At 48.9% G+C, this 18,589-nt stretch overlaps 1 protein-coding gene across 1 annotated transcript; it reads right to left on the reverse strand.

Annotated features, from left to right (window-relative positions):
• Positions 1 to 125: 125 nt before the first annotated feature.
• Positions 126 to 17,385, reverse strand: F2 (coagulation factor II, thrombin). The gene is made up of 14 exons (XM_040495287.1): positions 17,250 to 17,385; positions 16,716 to 16,879; positions 15,981 to 16,005; positions 15,657 to 15,707; positions 14,112 to 14,217; positions 13,867 to 14,003; positions 12,174 to 12,488; positions 11,732 to 11,857; positions 11,525 to 11,651; positions 10,676 to 10,843; positions 9,976 to 10,149; positions 9,574 to 9,755; positions 528 to 598; positions 126 to 386 (listed from the first exon to the last, which is right to left on the reverse strand). The coding sequence occupies exons 1-14, from the start codon at positions 17,326 to 17,328 to the stop codon at positions 243 to 245; spliced, it is 1,869 nt and encodes a 622-aa protein (XP_040351221.1). The 5' UTR covers positions 17,329 to 17,385; the 3' UTR covers positions 126 to 242.
• Positions 17,386 to 18,589: the final 1,204 nt, after the last annotated feature.

Raw genomic sequence — 18,589 nt, forward strand, 5'->3', positions numbered from 1 at the left:
TCTCAGGCCACCACCTCCCCATCACCTGCCCCCCCCCTTCTAGGACTGGGGGACCCGCTAAGTCCTGTCATCCAGTCGGACTGGCTCTTCCAGAGCTGCCCACGAATGGCACTGGGAGCGCTGAGGCTTGTTGACAGGCACTTTTATTGAGAACTATACTTTTAGGAACAAAGCACAAAAATAATTCCTCCGACTTGGTTTCTGCGATTTTGCAGCGAGGAGCCTAGAAGGCGAACGGCCCCCTAACTTCCAGACTGATCAATGACCTTCCGTATCCACTTCTTCAGGCGGAACACGTGTGTGTAGAAGCCGTATTTTCCATCCCTGTCACAGCCTTCGCCCCATGAGACGATGCCCATTTGGTACCAGCGGTTGTTAAAGGGGCTCTGAGGAAGAGACATGGGGATTCCAACAGAGTCAAGTCCAAGGCAGTGGCAGGCAACTCCTCCTGAAAACTGGGTCCGTCCTTACCCCCCTGCACCCTCAGAAGATCCACCCACCAGCTCCTGGCCTTCAGTGATGCTTACCTTCATGACAAAGGGTCCCCCGCTGTCGCCTTCACAAGCGTCCCCTCGCTTCCCTTCATTGGGCTTGTAACCTTGAGAAAGAAGAGTAGAGCTCAGGCGCAGAGCTCGTGCTCCCTCCCCTCCTCTGGAAGAGACAGCTGGCGAGTGTCCACTTGACCCTTTGTGGTCATCCTTGACTCCTCACTTCCTCACCCCTCACATCCAGTCCTTATCACGGCTCTGTCTTCAGCACGCATCCCAGTCAGCTAGTTCTCACCGCCTCCATCCCTGGTCACAGCACAGACATCTCTCCCCTGAACTAGTTTCCCTATCTCACGCACGCGTGCGCACGCACACCATCATCATCACTGGAATACAGAAAACACCCAAGCTTCAAATCAATTTAGTGTATTTAATGGGCATCTAATATTAACACTTATGTGGAGAGGAGAATGTAAATATCTACTAGATAAAAGAAGTGGGTAGAACTGAATTGGAACCTTGTAAATGACACCAAATCTACAAAATGAATGGATGACAACTAAAGAGATCCATACCAAGATACTAGGGAAACAAAAAATAAGAATAAAAAGCACCTTGGCTAATAAAAATTCTCCCCCCAAACAACCACGAAACAGAGGAAAACTAACTGAATGAAATTTCCTCAAGCAAAAGTGTAGGATGTAACAAAATACCTGGAATCAGACATCCAAAAATTTTAAATAAATGGACAAATCAGTAGGAAGAAGCACAAAGAAAGGGACTGAAGTGGAACTCAGACCAAAGAAGAAATCGGAGTCCCTTAAGAGAAAAATAAGACCTTGGAACAAAACTAATATTTATTATGTAATCCAAGAAAACTTACAGAAATAAAATAAGATTAAAGGTATACATTGAAAGGATCCACACGGGGTAGCTGGCAAAAATGACCTGAAACACTCAGCTCTGGGACATATCCCAATAAAACTTCAAAGATGAAGGAAAAAACCCTCAAAGCCTCCAAGCACAAAAGACCAAATACCTCACAAGTTCTAAAGAATGACACCAGCATCAGATTTTCAAAACCAACATACAAAGTAAGTAAGCAACAACAAAGCTATACTTCTTTTAAAAATTCAGGGAAGGAGGGGCGCCTGGGTGGCGCAGTCGGTTAAGCATCCGACTTCAGCCAGGTCACGATCTCGCGGTCCGGGAGTTCGAGCCCCGCGTCGGGCTCTGGGCTGATGGCTCAGAGCCTGGAGCCTGTTTCCGATTCTGTGTCTCCCTCTCTCTCTGCCCCTCCCCCATTCATGCTGTCTCTCTCTGTCCCCAAAAAAATAAATAAAAGTTGAAAAAAAAAAAACTTAAAAAAAAAAATTCAGGGAAGGAAAACGTAAGCCATGGATTTTATACACAGCCAATCAGAGCTTCCGGTGTCGAGACTACAGAAAAACAGTTAACAAACACAAACTCAAGAAATTCTACCACCATAACCGTTGTTGAAGAACCTGCTTCATCCAACCAAGAGATGAATGCTTTAGCAAAAGGGCTGATTAACTGTCCTGACAAGTAGAAAAATGAAGCTAAAAATATCAAAGATCCTGAAAGAGGAGAGTAAACTCACTGATTGTTGTCAACAGGTGGGAGTTAAGAATTAATAGGTCATATAAGAAAAGAAGGAACAAAAGGCATTTCAAAAAGGTAGAAGCCCAAAGATAATCACTAGAACAAAAATGCAAACCTTCGTAAATATATAAATTTAAAAACACAAAGAAAAGATCACATGGGAAAAAATACAGCAAATGAAACATAATACACGTGATAATCACAAAATATAAATACAAATTCAATCATATCAATAAATGTGAATGGGCTTAACTCACTTAAAAAAGAAAAAGATTTCTTTTAATTCTTCCTCTCTTTTTTTTTTTTTTTAAAGTTTATTCATTTTGAGAGAAAGAGCGTGAGCAGGGGAGGGACAGAGAGAGAGAGAGAGAGAGAGAGAGAGAGAGAGAATCCCAAGCAGGCTCCAGGCTCTGCACAGAGCCTGATATGGGGCTCGATCTCACAATGGTGAGATCATGACCTGAGCCAAAATCAAGTCAGACAGATAGGGGCTCCTGGGTGGCTCAGTCGGTTGAGCATCCGACTTCAGCTCAGGTCATGATCTCGCAGTCCATGAGTTCGAGCCCCGCGTCGGGCTCTGTGCTGACAGCTCAGAGCCTGGAGCCTGCTTCAGATTCTGTGTCTCCCTCTCTCTCTGACCCTCCCCCATTCATGCTCTGTCTCTCTCTGTCTCAAAAATAAATAAACATTAAAAAAGAAATCAAGTCAGACATTTAACAGACTGAGCCAACCAGGTGCCCCTCCCTAAAAATGATTTTTAATTTGACTCACAAAGCAGGACCTAACTATGCTAGATATAAGAGACAAAACAAAGTGATTCATAGAGGCTAAAGTTGGAGGGATGGACAAAGGTATATCAAGTGAATGGAAACAAAAAATGAGGAAGAAACAGTGATCCTAAAGTTGAAAATAATTTAAGGAAGTAGTACACTTTTAATGCTAAAAGCCACAATTCATAATGAATAAATAACAATTACCACTATCTGTGCTAAACAGCACAACAACCACATTTATAAAGAGACTGTAAGCAATGCAACGAGACAGAAATACATTAATAGAATTTAACACAAACTCAGTAAAAGATCAAGTGAACTGAAAATAAGTAAGGATATAAATGACCTAAATAAGAGGGCACCTGGCTGGCTTAGTCAGTAGAATCTGTGTCCCTTGGTCTTGGGATTGTGAGTTCGAGCCCCACACTGGGTGTAGAGATTACTTAAAAATAAAATGTAGGGGCACCTGGGTGGCTCAGTCTGTTAAGCATCCGACTTTGGCTCATGTCATGATCTCAGTTCGTGAGTTCAAGCCCCGCGTCGGGCTCTGTGCTGACAGCTCAGAGCCTGGAGCCTGCTTCGGATTCTATGTCTGCCCCTCTCTCTACCCCTCCCCTGCTCACGCTCTGTGTCTCTCTGTCTCTCGATAATAAATAAACGTTTAAAAAAAATTGTTAAAACACAATATATAAAATAAGGTGCTAAGGAGTAAAAAAAAAAAAAAAATAATAGATTGCAGTACTCTAGAAAGATACAACATAGACTTAAGCAAATGGGCAGGCATTTCTTGTCCTTGAAAAGAATGACATCAAAAAGATGTCACTTCTCCCTAAATAATTTATAAATTTAACACAATCCCAACAAAAATATCCATAGGCTTTTTTTTTTTTTTAATGGAGCTAGACAAATTGATACCAAAGTTCATACAGAAAAACAAACCTGCAAGAATTGCCAGGAAAACACTGGAAAAGAAAAACAGGAGACAACAAACCCTACCAGATATTAAAACATACGCTAAAGTCTCTATAATTAAAACAAGACAGTACTTTAATAGAATAGACAACAGACCAGGAGAACCAAATAGAATGTCTTTGAATAGAAACAGATTTGAACACAAATAGAGCCTAGTATGTGACAAGTGTGACATCTCAAATCACTGGGGCAGAGGCGCCTGGCTGGCTCAGTTGGCCTGGTCCTGGGGTTGTGCGTTTAAGCCCCACGCTGGGTGTAGAGCTTACTTAAAAAAAAAAAAAAAATCAAATCACTGGGCAAAGATAGAATTTTTAATAAATGGTGTGGGGACAGCTGGTTAGCCATTTGGACAAAGAGAAGTTAGATCCATACCTTGCATCATACCCAAGAATAGATTCCAAATGACTCAGGGGTCCAAGTGTAGAAAAATGAAACTAAGTACTAGAAGAAAACGTGAGTGAATTTCTCTATGACCTGGATGTAAGGAAAGTTTTTCTAACTCCATCAAAATCCAGATGCAGTAAAATATTAATACCTTTGGCTACCTAAAGAAAATTTTTAATTAGAAATGGTAAAAGGCTGGGGCGCCTGGGTGGCTCAGTCAGTTAAGCGCCCGACTTCGGCTCAGGTCATGATCTCATGGTCTGTGAGTTCGAGCCCCGCGTTGGGCTCTGTGCTGACAGCTTGGAGCCTGGGGCCTGTGTCTCCCTCTCTCTGACCCCCTCCCCCGTTCATGCTGTCTTTCTCTGTCTCAAAAATAAATAAACATTAAAAAAAATTTTTAAAGAAATGGTAAAAGGTTATAAACGTTGAAAACCGAACAAACTGGGAGAAAATATTTGCAACATATATCACAAACAAAGGCCTATACTGCCAATACATGAAGAACTCTCAACAATTGATGGGAAAGGGACAAAAAATGGGCAAAAAACCATGAATAATTCATAAAAAATACTATAAAAATGGTCTTCAAGCATGTGAAAAGATGTTCAATTGCAAAATATTGACAACAATCTAAATGCCCCCACACAGGAAACAGTTGAATAAGCTATGGTACGTCTACATAATGGACTACATGGTGTGGCTTTTTTTTTTTTTTTCCAAGAATAAGGAAAACAGGGGCGCCTGGGTGGCGCAGTCGGTTAAGCGTCCGACTTCAGCCAGGTCACGATCTCGCGGTCCGTGAGTTCGAGCCCCGCGTCGGGCTCTAGGCTGATGGCTCAGAGCCTGGAGCCCGTTTCCGATTCTGTGTCTCCCTCTCTCTCTGCCCCTCCCCCGTTCATGCTTGGTCTCTCTCTGTCCCCCAAAAAATAAAATAAACGTTGAAAAAAAAATTTTTTTTTTTAAAAAGAATAAGGAAAACAAAGGGCACCTGGGTAGCTCAGTCAGTTAAGCATCTGACTCTTGATTTCGACTCAGGTCATGATCTCATTGTTTGTGAGTTTAAGCCCTGCATCAGGCTCTGTGCTGATGGTGTGGAGCCTGTTTGGGATCTCTCTCCCTCTCGCTCTCTGCCCCTCCCCACCTCAAAAATAAACAAACATAAAAAAAAAAAAAAAAGGAATAAGGAAAAAAGGTCTATAACCAATATGGAGTGAATTTCCAGGATATATAAACTGAAAAAAGCAGGGTGCCTGGGTACCAGGGTGCCTCAGTCCGCTAAGCGTCCAACTCCTAATTTCAGTTCAGGTTATAATCTCACGGTTTGTGGGTTTGAACCCCACATCAGTCTCTGCACCGACAGTGCAGAGCCTGCTTGGAATTCTCTCTTTCTCACTCTCTCCCTCCCCCTCTCCTGCTCTCTCTCTCTCTCTCTCAAAATGGTTAAGTATCCAACTCTTGATTTTGGCTCAGGTCATGATTTCACGGTTCATGGGTTCAAGCCCCACATCGCCTGGAGTTTGCTTTTGATTCTGTGTCTCCCTCTCTCTCTGCCCCTCCCATGCTCATGCTCTGCCTATCTCTCAAAAATAAAAAAAAAATTTTTTTTTTAATTTTTTTTTTCAATGTTTATTTATTTTTGGGACAGAGAGAGACAGAGCATGAACGGGGGAGGGACAGAGAGAGAGGGAGACACAGAATCGGAAACAGGCTCCAGGCTCTGAGCCATCAGCCCAGAGCCTGACGCGGGGCTCGAACTCCCGGACCGCGAGATCGTGACCTGGCTGAAGTCGGACGCTTAACCGACTGCGCCACCCAGGCGCCCCAAAAATAAAAAAATTTTTAAAAATTTTATTGTTTAAAGTTTTTGTAAAAAGTGAAAAAAGCAAAATACAAAAGAATGTCTACAGCATGCTACGGTGTGTGTAAAAAGAGGGAAATAAAAGGGACACCTGGGTGGCTTAGTTGGTTGAGCATCCAACTCCGGCTCAGGTTATGATCTCGTAGTTCATGAGTTCCAGCCCCGCGTCGGGCTCTGTGCTGACAGCTCGGAGCCTGAAGCCTGGTTCAGATTCTGTGTCTCCCTCTCTCTCTGCCCCTGTCCCCACTCACGCTTTCTCTCTCAAAAATAAATAAACTTTTTTTTTTTTTTAATTTTAAAAAGGGGTGTTTGGGTGGCTCAGTCAGTTGAGCCTCTGACTTCAGCTCAGGTCATGATCTCAGTTTGTGGGTTCGAGTTCCACATCGGGCTCTGTGCTAACGGCTCAGAGCCTGGATCCTGCTTGGGTTTCCATGTCTCCCTCTCTCTCTATCCCTTCCCTGCTCGTGCTCTCTCTCTCTCTCAAAAATGAATATACAATAAAAAAATTGTTTTTAATTAAAACAAAGCAGGGGAATAAAATACATACGTGTCTGCTCATTTGTGCTAAAAGAAACACAGGAAGAAAAAAAAAAAAACACAAACTACTGCTATTGGGTGACTAACAGCCTGGATGGCAATGGAGTGGAAAGGATAAGGGGGTAAAAGGATAGAAGGGAAAGGGGAGTGTCATTGTCTGAGTTTCAGAAGCATGTTAATACTCCAAAAATAAAAATGACAAAATGGGATTCAACAAAGTTGAATACAAATAGAAACAACTAAGCCTAACTGTATTTTAAATACAAACACAGAGAAGGGAAGAAAAAACTAACCCATGTTACTTGAGAGAGAGCATGAGCAGAGGAAGAGAGTCAAAGGGGGGGAGGTAGAGAATCCCAAGCAGGCTCCATGCTGTCCACATAGAGCCCAATGCAGGGCTCGATCCCAAAAACTATGAGATCTTGACCTGAGCCAAAAATCAAGAGTCTGACATTCAACCAACTGAACCACCCAGATACCTCCCAAGTTACTTTTGAACACAGCATTTCAACTATGTATCCGTAGGCTGAAGACAGAAACGCTGTGAAGAAATGCTGATCCTTAGTAGGATTGTGTTTCTGCTGTGAGATGGATGGGTGATTCTGAAACAATGTATTCTAGTATTGATCAAATAAGTTAGTATCATATGAATAACAGGAGTCAAATTTCTCCCTACAACAGAGAGTTACAAATATGGGAAGGGAGAAACTAAAATTAATCCTGCTGGATTGCAGTAGGCGGGTTCAGATAGAGAAACTGATAGATGATAGAAAGAAAAATCAATCTAGATGTTGGTGTATGCATAATACACATGTTTTCTAGATCTGTCTGCTGAGAGGACATAGAAGCAATGACATCCCAGTAGCAATGTGCACACCTAGCACCCAGATATTGGTTTCTAAGCACTGTTCTCCACTAGAAAGAAGGTGGGTTGAATCTGGAATATCTCGCTCTGCCAATGTAAGAAAGTACTCAGGAATGACAGGGACATCAAAAGTCACAGAAGCCAGGGTGAAGGGACTCCCACTGGCCAAACTTGGCAAATTTGAAAATCAAAATAAATAATGATAGTAGCAAATTATAGCCCTTAGAATAAAGACCCAGGAGTCCACACTGACAGAATGAAAGAAAGGAGAGGGCTCCCTTACAATGAAATAACTAATAAATGTAGAAGGAATGACAGAAAATCACCATTAGGCAGCCCTCCAGAGTTGGAAGAATGGTTTGATGAGAAACAGAATACATAGTGTCAAAGTTTCTCCTCACAAGATAGTTATTAGCAGAACCTCAGAGTGAGAAACTGGCCAGATGCAGACACTACCTTAACCAAGAAGTCAGAGTTAATCTCACCAGGTACGGGTCAAATTGATGTCACACGCCTGCTAACGGAGCAGACTTAGAAGGACACAGCATGGCTCAGCCTGAATCTGATCACAAGGAAACCAAAACCTTAGATAAACTGAACTGAGAGCCAAGCTAGAGATTCACTGGGCTGCACTTGCCAAATATGTCCAAGCCATGGAAGACAAAGAAGAAAGACTGACAACTAAAGACGGTGTGTGACCCTGGATTGGATACAGATGAGAAAAACCTTTTCCCCTTTTGCCTTAGAAGACATTAGTAAGTAGGACAACTGGAAAACACTTGAATAAGGTGCACAGATTAAATAATGGTATTATATCATTATTAATTTCCTGATTTTAACAATTGTACTTGTTATGTTAGAGAACATCTTTGTTTTTTGGATCTATTCAACTATGTGGGTAAAAAGGCATATGTATAATTTACTCTCAAACAGTGTGTGTATATGTGTTTATATGTCTATAAATACACACACAAAGTGGGGGACAGAATCTTGATGACAGTACACAGGAATTCTTTGAATTATTTTTGTGACTTTTCTATGAGTCTGAAATCACACTAAAAAAAAAAAAATTTTTTTTTTAAAGTAAGCTCTGTGCCCAATGTAGGGCTTGAACTCATGACCCTGAGATCAAGAGTCCCATGCTCCACCAACTAAGCCAGCCAAGCACCCCTAAACTAAAAATTTTTAATTAAGTTAGACCATCTGTTCACCTGTCCCCAACCCTCCAAAACTTCCTATCTCAATAAAAGCCAAAGTCCTTCAAGGCCCTTAAAGAAGTGCCCATCTATGCCTGCCTCCCTCCCTCCCCTCATCTACTGCTGCCCTGCCTATGTTTCCTGCACTCCAGCCACACTAGCCTCCCTGTTGTTCCTCAGACACACTAAGCACACTCCCACCCCAGGGCCTTTGAACCTACTCTCCCCTCACCCTGAAGTGCACTTCCCCTAGACTGGCTCTTCTTCACTTCTTCTAGTCTCTTTTCAGAGAGACCTTCTCCAGCCTTGACCAACCACTCTCTTTAGCCTACCCTGTCCCCATCTCTCTCTCCCTTACTCTGCTTGATTTTTCTTCCTAGCAGAGGTTGCTATTCTACATCTGTTTACGGACACTCTCTCCTAGGAAGGGAGCTCTCTGAGGACACAGGCATTGTGCTTGGGTCCTTGTTGTATACTGTAGAATATTGATCACAATAGGCATTCAATAAATATTTGCTTAATGACTGAACACATGGCTTTTCCTCCACCCATGGCCTCATGCTGTGTGGACTTACGTCAACAACTTAACCAGTGACTAGCACACCTAGTAGTTTATAATATACATATCACACACACACACACACACACACACACACACACACACACACAATCTAATCTAACCCTCACACTACCTTACAGGATAGAGACTTTCATCTCCATTTTACAGAGGAAGAAACTGAGCCTCCGAGAGGTTACGCAACTTTGCCCGAAGCCATTTGGCTTGTAAGTGACCAGATCCAGGATTGGAATAGGCCTGCGCCCTTCACATGTCTCGGTCCCCCCCACCCTGAGGCCCAGAAGCGCCCGGGGGACTTGCCAGCACAGAACATGTTGTCCGTGATGCGGATCCTGGTGGACGCCCTGCAGACCGGCTGCTCCACAAGTGGCAAGTTCACCACCTGCAGGACACTGGGCTGCACCTCACCAACACTGGCCGTCCACGTCTCCTTCAGGTTGCCCCAGCCTGTCACCCGCCCTTTGTATCCAGTCTGGATCAGTCTTTGGGGAAAGGAGAAGGACCTTGTGAGAACTGGCCCCTCCAGGAGCCCCCTGGCCTCAACACTCCCTTGGAGACCCGAATCTAAAACACCGGCACAGAAAGAACTTCTGGGTTTACTCTGAGCCCCCGAGGCCTGGAAGGGGAAGGAACTTCTGCAAGGCTGCAGTGTCCCCCAGGCCCAGAACCCAGCCCGGGGGCCCCCCAGCCCCTGAACCCCACCTGGCCACTGTGGCCTTGTCAGGCAGGCACACGGGGTGGATGTAGCTGCTGAAGGCGATGGGCTTCTTGAGCTTCAGCAGGGCAATGTCGCGGTCCAGGTTTTCCCTCCAGTTGTACCTGGGGTGGATGTAGATCTTTTCCAGCATGGAGATCTTTTCAATGCTTCGTTCGTACCTGTGCAAACCCCAACAGGGAGACGGAGAAGCTGTAAGCCACCTGGTGGGGGGCAGCCAGTCCCTGAGAAGAGAAACCACCTGCCCTCGGGGTCCAGGAAAGGGGCCACCCTCGGGCCACCAGTGAAGGGAGAGCACTGGCTCCTGCCCTGGCAGCATCTTCCGGCCTGAAGCTGCTCAGGGCTTTGGAGTCAAAGAGTCCAGGCAGGTGGGGGAGGAATGCAGGCTGCAGGCCCTGGTCCAAACAGTCTCTGTTCACAGCTCACACTTGGGCCCCGTCCTGGTGCCTGGAGGGGAGCTGGAGACTGGCCAGGATTTCATTCTCTGCAAAGCCTTAGTTTCTCTATCCCCAGCTCCAAACCTCAGCGGAGACATGGCCAAATGGACCTCACAGCAGAGACTGCTGGGTTTTCTACTGTGGGACATGTACAGATATTTCCCACATGCCCCAGAGCCACCAGAGCCCCTCACCATCACTCTGAAGGACTCTGAGCCCTGGCAGACATCCATGGGCCCCCATCCTGTACCTGGTGCGGGAGTGCTTGCCAATGCGCACCAGAAGGTCATTCTCGGTGAAGTTCTTGTCCCAAGGCGGGTACAGGAGGCAGTGGGCAGCGGTGAGGACCCAGCGGTCACTAATGAGGCTAGCCCCACACAGCAGTTCCTGGGGACTCTTCCGGAAAAGCATCACCTGCCTGGGAGGGGGAGTGGGCAGCATTAGGAGATAGGTGGGCTGCCTCTCCACCTGCCCTAAAGTAGAAAAGTCCCAGGTTTAAGAACTAACTGGACAGGGGTGCCTGGGTGGCTCAGTCGGTTAAGTGTCCAACTTTGGCTCAGGTCATTATCTCTCTGCACCTGATCTCGAGGTTGGTGAGTTCAAGCTCAGAGCCTGGAGCCTGCTTCGGATTCTGTATTTCCCTCTCTCTCTGTCCCTCCCACACTCATGCTCTGTCTCTCTCTCCAAAATAAACATTAAACACACACACACACACACACACACACACACACACACACACACCAACAACAACTGGACAGAGCTGCCTGCTAGGCCTAGAACCCAGCTTGATCTGGTTGCCCTTGAGAACTGGAGCCTCCACATGACCCCAAGGGGCAGCCTCCTGCTATTTGCACCCTCCCCAGCTTCTGCAGGTCCAGAATTTGCACAGCCTGGCATAGCTCTGGGGTCAGAGAAACAGACTGAAGTAAGCAGACCCCTTAAGCTCTCTGGGCCTCAGCTTCACCCTCTGCGTGTAAGAAGCAATACTCCCAATCTCAGAGGAGTGTCAGCTGTCCTGAGCTGGGAAGCCCAGGCCTGTGAGGGAAGAGTGCCCGGCGGGTGTCGGCGGGCGCCCCCCCCGGCGGTCCCCACGACGCACCAGGGTGCAATGCCAATCTCCGCGTCCCAACCCTCCACGATGCGCCCGTCGATGTAGGAATCCAGAAGCTCCTCTTCTGTTTTGTCCTTCAACGACTTCTTCTCGAACAGAGGCCGCAGCCCACAGTCTGCACAGCAAGCCCGGTGTGAGGAACCGAGCTGTGCCCCGAGCCCCACGCCTCTCCCCCCGCCGCCGCCACCACCTCACCTGCCTCCCCGGCGCCGAAGGTCTTCTCGTTAAAGAAGGTCTGGAACTCCTCGGCCGTGGTGCGTCCCTCGATGGGCGCGTCCGGGTCCTTGGCCAGTCCGTTGCTCACGTCCTCCAACGGCTCCTCTGCGGAGAGCAGGCGCGGCTGTGGCAGGGCCAGCCTGCGCGCAGCCCCTCTTCAGCCTCCCCAACCCCCCCCCCCCCCCCCCCCCCGGGCGGCCTCGGAGGCCCTTGGGCAAGACGCTGAGAGCCCAGCACACCGCGGCCTCGGGAACTCTGCGTCGGGCCCGAGCAGGTTCAGCTGCGCGTGGGGCCAGACCGGCCCTGCCGCCGGGAGGAGGCGCTGCCGCGGACCGCGCCCCCTAGCGGTGGGGCAGCCCTGAGTCAGAAGAGGCGCTGCTCGGCTCCGCCCCCAGCCTCAGGCTCCCCGGCCCCGCCTCACCACAGTAGTCCAGGTTGCAGTACTCGAAGTCACCAGGCCCCCCGGACACATAACACCACACGCCCTCCTCGTCCCCGTCCGGGTTGCGGCAGAAGTTCTCCTCCAGCGGCACCAAAGGGGTGAAGTCCTGGTTCTTGCTCAGGGCCTTGGCCTGACTGCTGTCCCAGGCCAGGCAGGGGGACCCATGTGTGGTCACCGCCAGGCGACCCTGGTAGTACCGGCCACGCTCAGGGATGCAGGAGTCCGATGGAGGTGGCAGATTCACCGTGGAGTTTCTGGAGCGTGGGGTCGGCTGTACAGTGACGTCCCCCTGGCCTGGTGGGTGGGGAGGCAGGGGAGCAGGGTGGGTGGAACCACACGTGGAGCCAGACGCATAGGGTTTGACTCCCTGCCTTCCAACCTTCTTCCTATGTGATCTCAGGTCACTTGACCTCTCCGAGCTTTACTTTGCTTGCCCATAAAAGGGGTGACTAATGCCATTCTTGCAGGGGTGTTGAGAAATTTAAACAAAATACATACTGTAAGGGTGGGGTGCAACATGGGCCAGAAATAGCAACTAGGTTTCACCTCCTGGGCTATCTGCCACCTGTTGGTAGTGGCTGCCTGGAGTATTTAAAGAAGGATTCTATTTTTATAGGGGCACAGCAGGAAAAGTAGCTAGGCTGAGTGAGGATGCCTGCAACGTGGGGGCGGGGGGCAGGCTTGTGTAATGGTAGCTGCTTTTGTTACCATGACTAGTAATTTGCTGTAAGTCCCAAGATCAAGTATTGGGTCCAACAGGAATGCATGAAAGACAAAGAACACCAATCCATATTTGGTGGACGAATTCTTTACCCCTGCCTGGCTCCACATCCTTTGCCCTGTGATTTTATAGGCAAAGGTGTACTTGTCCACCTGGTGACTTTGGCCTTGATCATGTGGCTCACCCTGGCCAATGGAATGTGACAGACTGATACCCCAGCTATGAGTCTAGGCCTGAGACACACTGTGTGTTTCTACTCAGTTTTGTACCTCTACCGTCATCTTAGGAGATGGTGACTTTCAGCCTCAGCCCCAGGATGAGTAATGTGAAGCAGACCAGGATCCAACCCACCCAAGGAGCCAAGCTCAGCTGGACCCAATGTTTGAAGCCGAACCACCAGCCAAGCCTGCATAAGTGGCTACCACAGACACAGGCAAGCACAGCTGAGATCAGCACAGCACCCAAGCTGACCCTCAGACACATAAGAAATAAATGCTTATTGGTGTAAGCCCCTGAGCTTTTGTGGTTGGTTGTGATTTTGTGGGTTTTTGCAGCATTATTATGGCTAGAGCTAACTGACACATCATGCGAAAGAATAACAACAGAATCATTCTGGGCTGGACGTATGAGGCTGGACGTAAAGCACTCTGTAGTGCTCAGAAAAGGGCCCATGGACTGAAATGGTTAAGGAGGGCATCCTGAAGGGAAGAGAGCCTCAAGCAGGAAGGGAAGCATATTTGGAATGAGCCACAGCCTGGGTCATAAGGAAGCAAAGACAGGGGAGGCAGGTGAGGTCAGCTCTCTCTGGTCTGCTGACTTCACTGACCCACAGGCCCAAATATGTTATAAATATCTAACCCATGCCTAAAGGTAGCCAGGCTCTCATTTCCTGTCCCAGGCTGCTAGGCACCTGAGCCTTGGCCATGGGCTGCCTACTCATCCCCAGCTCACCACAGATGGGGATGCTGCACTCTTCCCTCCGCACGGTGGGGTCTGTAGTATAGCACCAGGGCCCAGTGGTGCTGCCATCTGGGTTGCGGCAGAAATTCTCCTTCAGGTCGGCCCCAGGGTGGGTGGTATAGTTGATTCTGGAATAGGGAATTGCTCAGCAGAGGCCATGCCCCCTCCACCCCCACCCAATGTCTCCTAGCCCCATATGCTCAGCCCCGCTGGCGACAGGCCTACCCATCACTCACTCAGGCTTATGTGGGTAACGACTCCTCCATAGCTGGCACTCGATGCCTGACCGGGTGAAGTTCACATTCCCTCGGTAATTCATACCCAGACCTTCAGCACAGTTACCTGCAGAGACCCCAGCCCACATCTCTTACCCTAAGGATCTGTCCCCTCTCCCACTTAGCAAAGCTCTGTCTGTCTACCTCCTCCAAACTACTTCTCCACAACCGTTAACCTGCATTTCCTCAGCCACCTCCTCTGTACCCAGCAGTTCACCAGTCTATTTAACAATACTCACCTAAAATTCACTGAGTACCCACCATGTGACACCCATGTGACAGACACTGTGCCAGGTACTAAGGACATCGTGAATAGTAAGACATAGTCAGGGTAGGTGCCTGCCCTCGTGGAGCTTATAATCAGTGACCCCTCAGGGCCAGTAGGATGACAAAGTGAACAAGGTCCTTCTAATCTTGCCCTGGTCTATCTGTCCTGTTATCTTAGCTCCTCATGTATCAGGGCCTTTGCACATGCTGTTTCCTTTGCCTTGGAATGCTCTTTGGTTGGTTCATCAGTGCTTCCCACAAATTTAGGTGGAACTCTGCCTCTTCTGGGGGGCTGTCCCTGATTCTGCCAGCAAACTAAATGTTCCTTCTCCTGGCATTGTCTTGGCACCCGGAATAGAGCTTTTCCAGCAATCACACTGATATTTTGTATTTTTGTTTCCCTATGAGACTGTGAGATCCTTGGCTCTCTTAAAATCCCAAGCATTCAACACAGTGCCTGGTACATAGCAGAGGCTTAGTAAAATGTCTGTTGAATAAGTTCTTTAACAAATAAAAGGCCAATGGTTAAAGAGTTATTGTTAAGAGCTAGGGTCTGTTGTTATATAAAAGATGTATTCAGAATGCTGTGGAGGAGGGAGGAGGCTCCTTGCAGGCTTAGCAAGGTGATGGCTTTGAACTAGTCCTTGAAGGATAGGCATGTTTTCAGTAAGTGGTGACAGTTGCTCCAGGGGAAGATGACAATGAAAGCAAAGGCCAGGAAGTAGAAACATCTTGCTGTTGGAGTAGCTTGCTGTTGGAGAAGTGCTTGCTGTTGGAGTAGCTGGGGGTCTGGGTCTACGGTTGGTACAATGGGAGATAAGGCTGGAAGGGAAGGTTAAGGCCAGACCTGCAAAGTTTGCCAGGCTAACAAGCCTGTGCTTTATTCTGGGGGCAATGGGCACCCCTCAACGTCCTGAAGAATGAATGTGACATCATCAGAGCTCTGCCCTGGGAACCTGGGGAAGACGGACTGGCATGGACGGAGGCTCAGATGAGAATAGGCCTTAAATATGAATTCATTATCTACTAATTCATTTGTTCCTCCAACATTAATCATCTAATTCATTGCTGGGTACAGAGCCAGGTGTAAAGATACATCCTTGACCACAGGAACAGAAAGGCAAGGTCAGGTGCTAGAGGCCACCACTGCTGGGCCACAAACCTTAACCCACCTGACCTCGCTCTTCTCCCAGGCTGCTTGCTCGCATCCTGCCCCCCACCCGCGCATTAGCTCCTCACCTTCCAGACATTCCATGAGCTTGTCTCGAGGTTTCCTCACTGACTCACAAGCTGGAAAAGACCCAGAAACTTTTGGGATTGGGGTGGGGACAGGATGGGCTCAAGTAGAGGGTGGGTGAGATGAAATGCAAAATCAGAGAGAGGGACAGGCAGATGGTAAGAAGGAAGGGAGGGAGGGAGGGAGGGAGGGAAGGAGGGAGGGAGGAAACAGGCATGGGTGGAGGGACGGATAGGTGCATGACCAGAAGATTCTTCAGAGTAGAACATCCTCTCACTGGGGTCCCCAGGACTTCCTTCCAAGAGCAAGCCCTTCCCAGTGCTCACCTGTGTACTTGGCCCAGAATACATCCTGAAAAATAAGGGCTGGCATGAGTTTGTGGCACATTCTGTTTTGTTTCATTTTGTTTTTCAATACACTTTATATTTTCTCCTTAAACCTTCTTTCCCTCACCCTGGTCACACAGGGGGCAGGCTCTGGGGAGGTTTGTGGTAGTTTTCCTATTTTTGTTTTCAGAAACAAGCCCACTAAGGAGAGGAGTATTTGAGGAGAGGGGAGTCCCTCCCCCAACCACCCAAAACCATGGGTGGGCTAGACTGGAAAAGGCGGGTACGTGGGGCCCAGGCAGAGCCCTGGGGAAGGGAAAGGCTGCACCAAGCACCCAGAACCCCGAGGCCTCACCAGAGTCCCACACTCCACAGGCCACTGCTCCACCGCAGAAGAGCTGGAGCTGAGAGGCCGTGTGAGCCAGGGCCAGGGCCCCCAGAGACCTCAGTGCACATGTGCAGACAGACATATGAAGACAGAGCAGCCCCTGATGATCTGGAGCCTCACCAGGCCACCAGATCTTGACACAGCCCGGGTGTCGAGCCCTCCAAGAAAGGCTGAGGTCGCTCATCTCCACAACCCAGTGAAATGGGGCCCAAGAGGACCTGAGGTTACCAAGAGCTTAAGAGCTGAGACGTCCCTTGCTGCCTCATTTGTGGTCCCAGAGCTGGGCCCGCCTGGATGGCCCCTGTCCGCCCCCCCCCCCCCAACCCTGCCGCGTAGCCGGCCTTCACCGTGGCAAAGGAAGACTCCAGGGCCTCAAAGGCCTCCTCGTAGCTGCACAGCTCCTCCACACACTCTCGCTCCAGGTTGCCCTTGCGCACTTCCTCCAGGAAGCCACTGTTGGCACGTCGGACCCGCTGGAGCAGCGATAGTGCTTGCTGAGGGGCCAGGAACACTGCAGGAGGGGCGTGGGACAGCGGCCTCAGCGAGCCAGGCCGTCTTGGCCTCTGTGGTGGCAGGAAGCGAGCCTGGCCTGCCCCGCTGGCTTCCAAAAGGGATGCCTGGGATAGCAGCAGGACCCAAAAGGCTGCTATCAGTAGCCTACCAGCTCCTCTCCATTCACTGGACACCCCACTCCCCATCCTGAAGGAGGGGAGCAGTCACTGGACATCCAGACCTGAGCACTTGACTCCTTCCCTAAGCCGTATGCTGTAGGCTGAGACCCACCTGGGGTTGGCCCTGTGTTCTCGGTCAAGGCAGGAGACCCTGGCCCATGGGCCGATATCCCAGGCTATCAGCCTGTTCCACCTCCAAGCCCCTCTTACCATGCTGGCTGTGCACAAGGCTACACAGGGCAGCTAGGGCCAGGCAGCCAGGTAACCACAGGCCTCGGATGTGCGCCATAGTGTGTCAGCTCCTGGAACTCTGAGGGCTTGTCCTGATCCCTCTGGGTTAATGTTGAACTAACATGAAGAAATCAGCCAAGAGGGAGAGGTCACCAAGTCAGGGCCATGGGACTAGTGGAGATAGTCCACCCCCCACCATCCAGGAAGACAGGCCCTCCTGGGACCAGGGATAGATGGTCTGAGAGGAAGTCACAAAGGAAAGGTCATTGTGCCCACCATCGCCCAGCCCCTCCCTCCTGGAGACATGGGCCAAGTGGGGCTAGTGGGCACACCAGATCTTCCTGAGGCTCCTTCCAATCCTCACACATGGTGATGGTTGCTTTAATCTCCATGAGCCTCAATGTCTGCATCTGTACAAGGAGAACAGAACTAACGGCAATTATGAATGTAATGCCCATGAAATGTAATAAGTGCTTAATAATCAGCAGGCATTATGTATAAACCCGTGGGAGGTTTATGTAATCACAACACACAGACAAATGAAACCAGAGACAAGGGTGTTTTTCAACCACTTTCCTGCCTGGGAGCTGAGGAGGTGTGGCCACCAGTAGTGGCTGCTTGGGAGGAGGAGCCAGGTCCAGGGCCTTTGGGCCTCTGGTTTGTTTCCTCTCACCTCCTAGGACCGGCTGCTGGCCCCAGAACAGGGACCAGCCCAAATCCTTGGGACTCCTCGGCAGGGCCCCTCCCTCTCCTCCTGCCTATCTGTCGTGGGCCAGGCCTAGAGTGACTGCTGGCCCTACCCTGCCCCTCGCCCAGCCCCACTCCCATCCCTCCCCCATTTTCTGTTTGCATTCCGCAAGGTAAATATTAGTCCTGCATCTATGAGGACAGAAGGACAAAGAGCAGGAACACAGGGAGCACAGGTTCCTGTCTTGCCATCCTTCAGGCCTGGCTGTTTGGGTCTAGACTGCCATCATGTAGAGTCTGGGAAGATCACAGGGCAGGGCCCAGTGCCAAGCAGAGCAGAAAGACAGTTGGCACAGAGCTGGGGGTCAGGACTCCCACAAATCAGTTTTATTCGTATATATGTGTGTGTGTGTGTGTATGTATATGTATATATATATACATATACATACACACACACACACTGAGAGATCATGACCTGAGCTGAAATCAAGAGTCGGAAGCTTAACCGACTCAGCCACCCACGCACCCGTTGTTTTGTTTTTTGTTTTTTTTTTTAATTTTTTTTTCAACGTTTATTTATTTTTGGGACAGAGAGAGGCAGAGCATGAACGGGGGAGGGGCAGAGAGAGAGG

Source organism: Herpailurus yagouaroundi, unplaced genomic scaffold, assembly GCF_014898765.1.
Source record: "Herpailurus yagouaroundi ecotype Mexico unplaced genomic scaffold, PumYag 187, whole genome shotgun sequence".
Taxonomy (NCBI): Eukaryota; Metazoa; Chordata; class Mammalia; order Carnivora; family Felidae; genus Herpailurus; species Herpailurus yagouaroundi.

What these genes read in the sequence shown, in the direction of transcription:
- F2 (XM_040495287.1), bottom strand. Translation starts at nt 17,328, where the DNA reads ATGGCGCACATCCGAGGCCTGTGGTTACCTGGCTGCCTGGCCCTAGCT. An exon ending in GTGCAGCATCCCCATCTGTG is followed by an intron (nt 12,489 to 13,866) that starts GTGAGCTGGGGA and finishes CCCACCCACCAG; the next exon opens with GCCAGGGGGACGTCACTGTA. An exon ending in GGGGACCCTTTGTCATGAAG is followed by an intron (nt 387 to 527) that starts GTAAGCATCACT and finishes TCTCTTCCTCAG; the next exon opens with AGCCCCTTTAACAACCGCTG.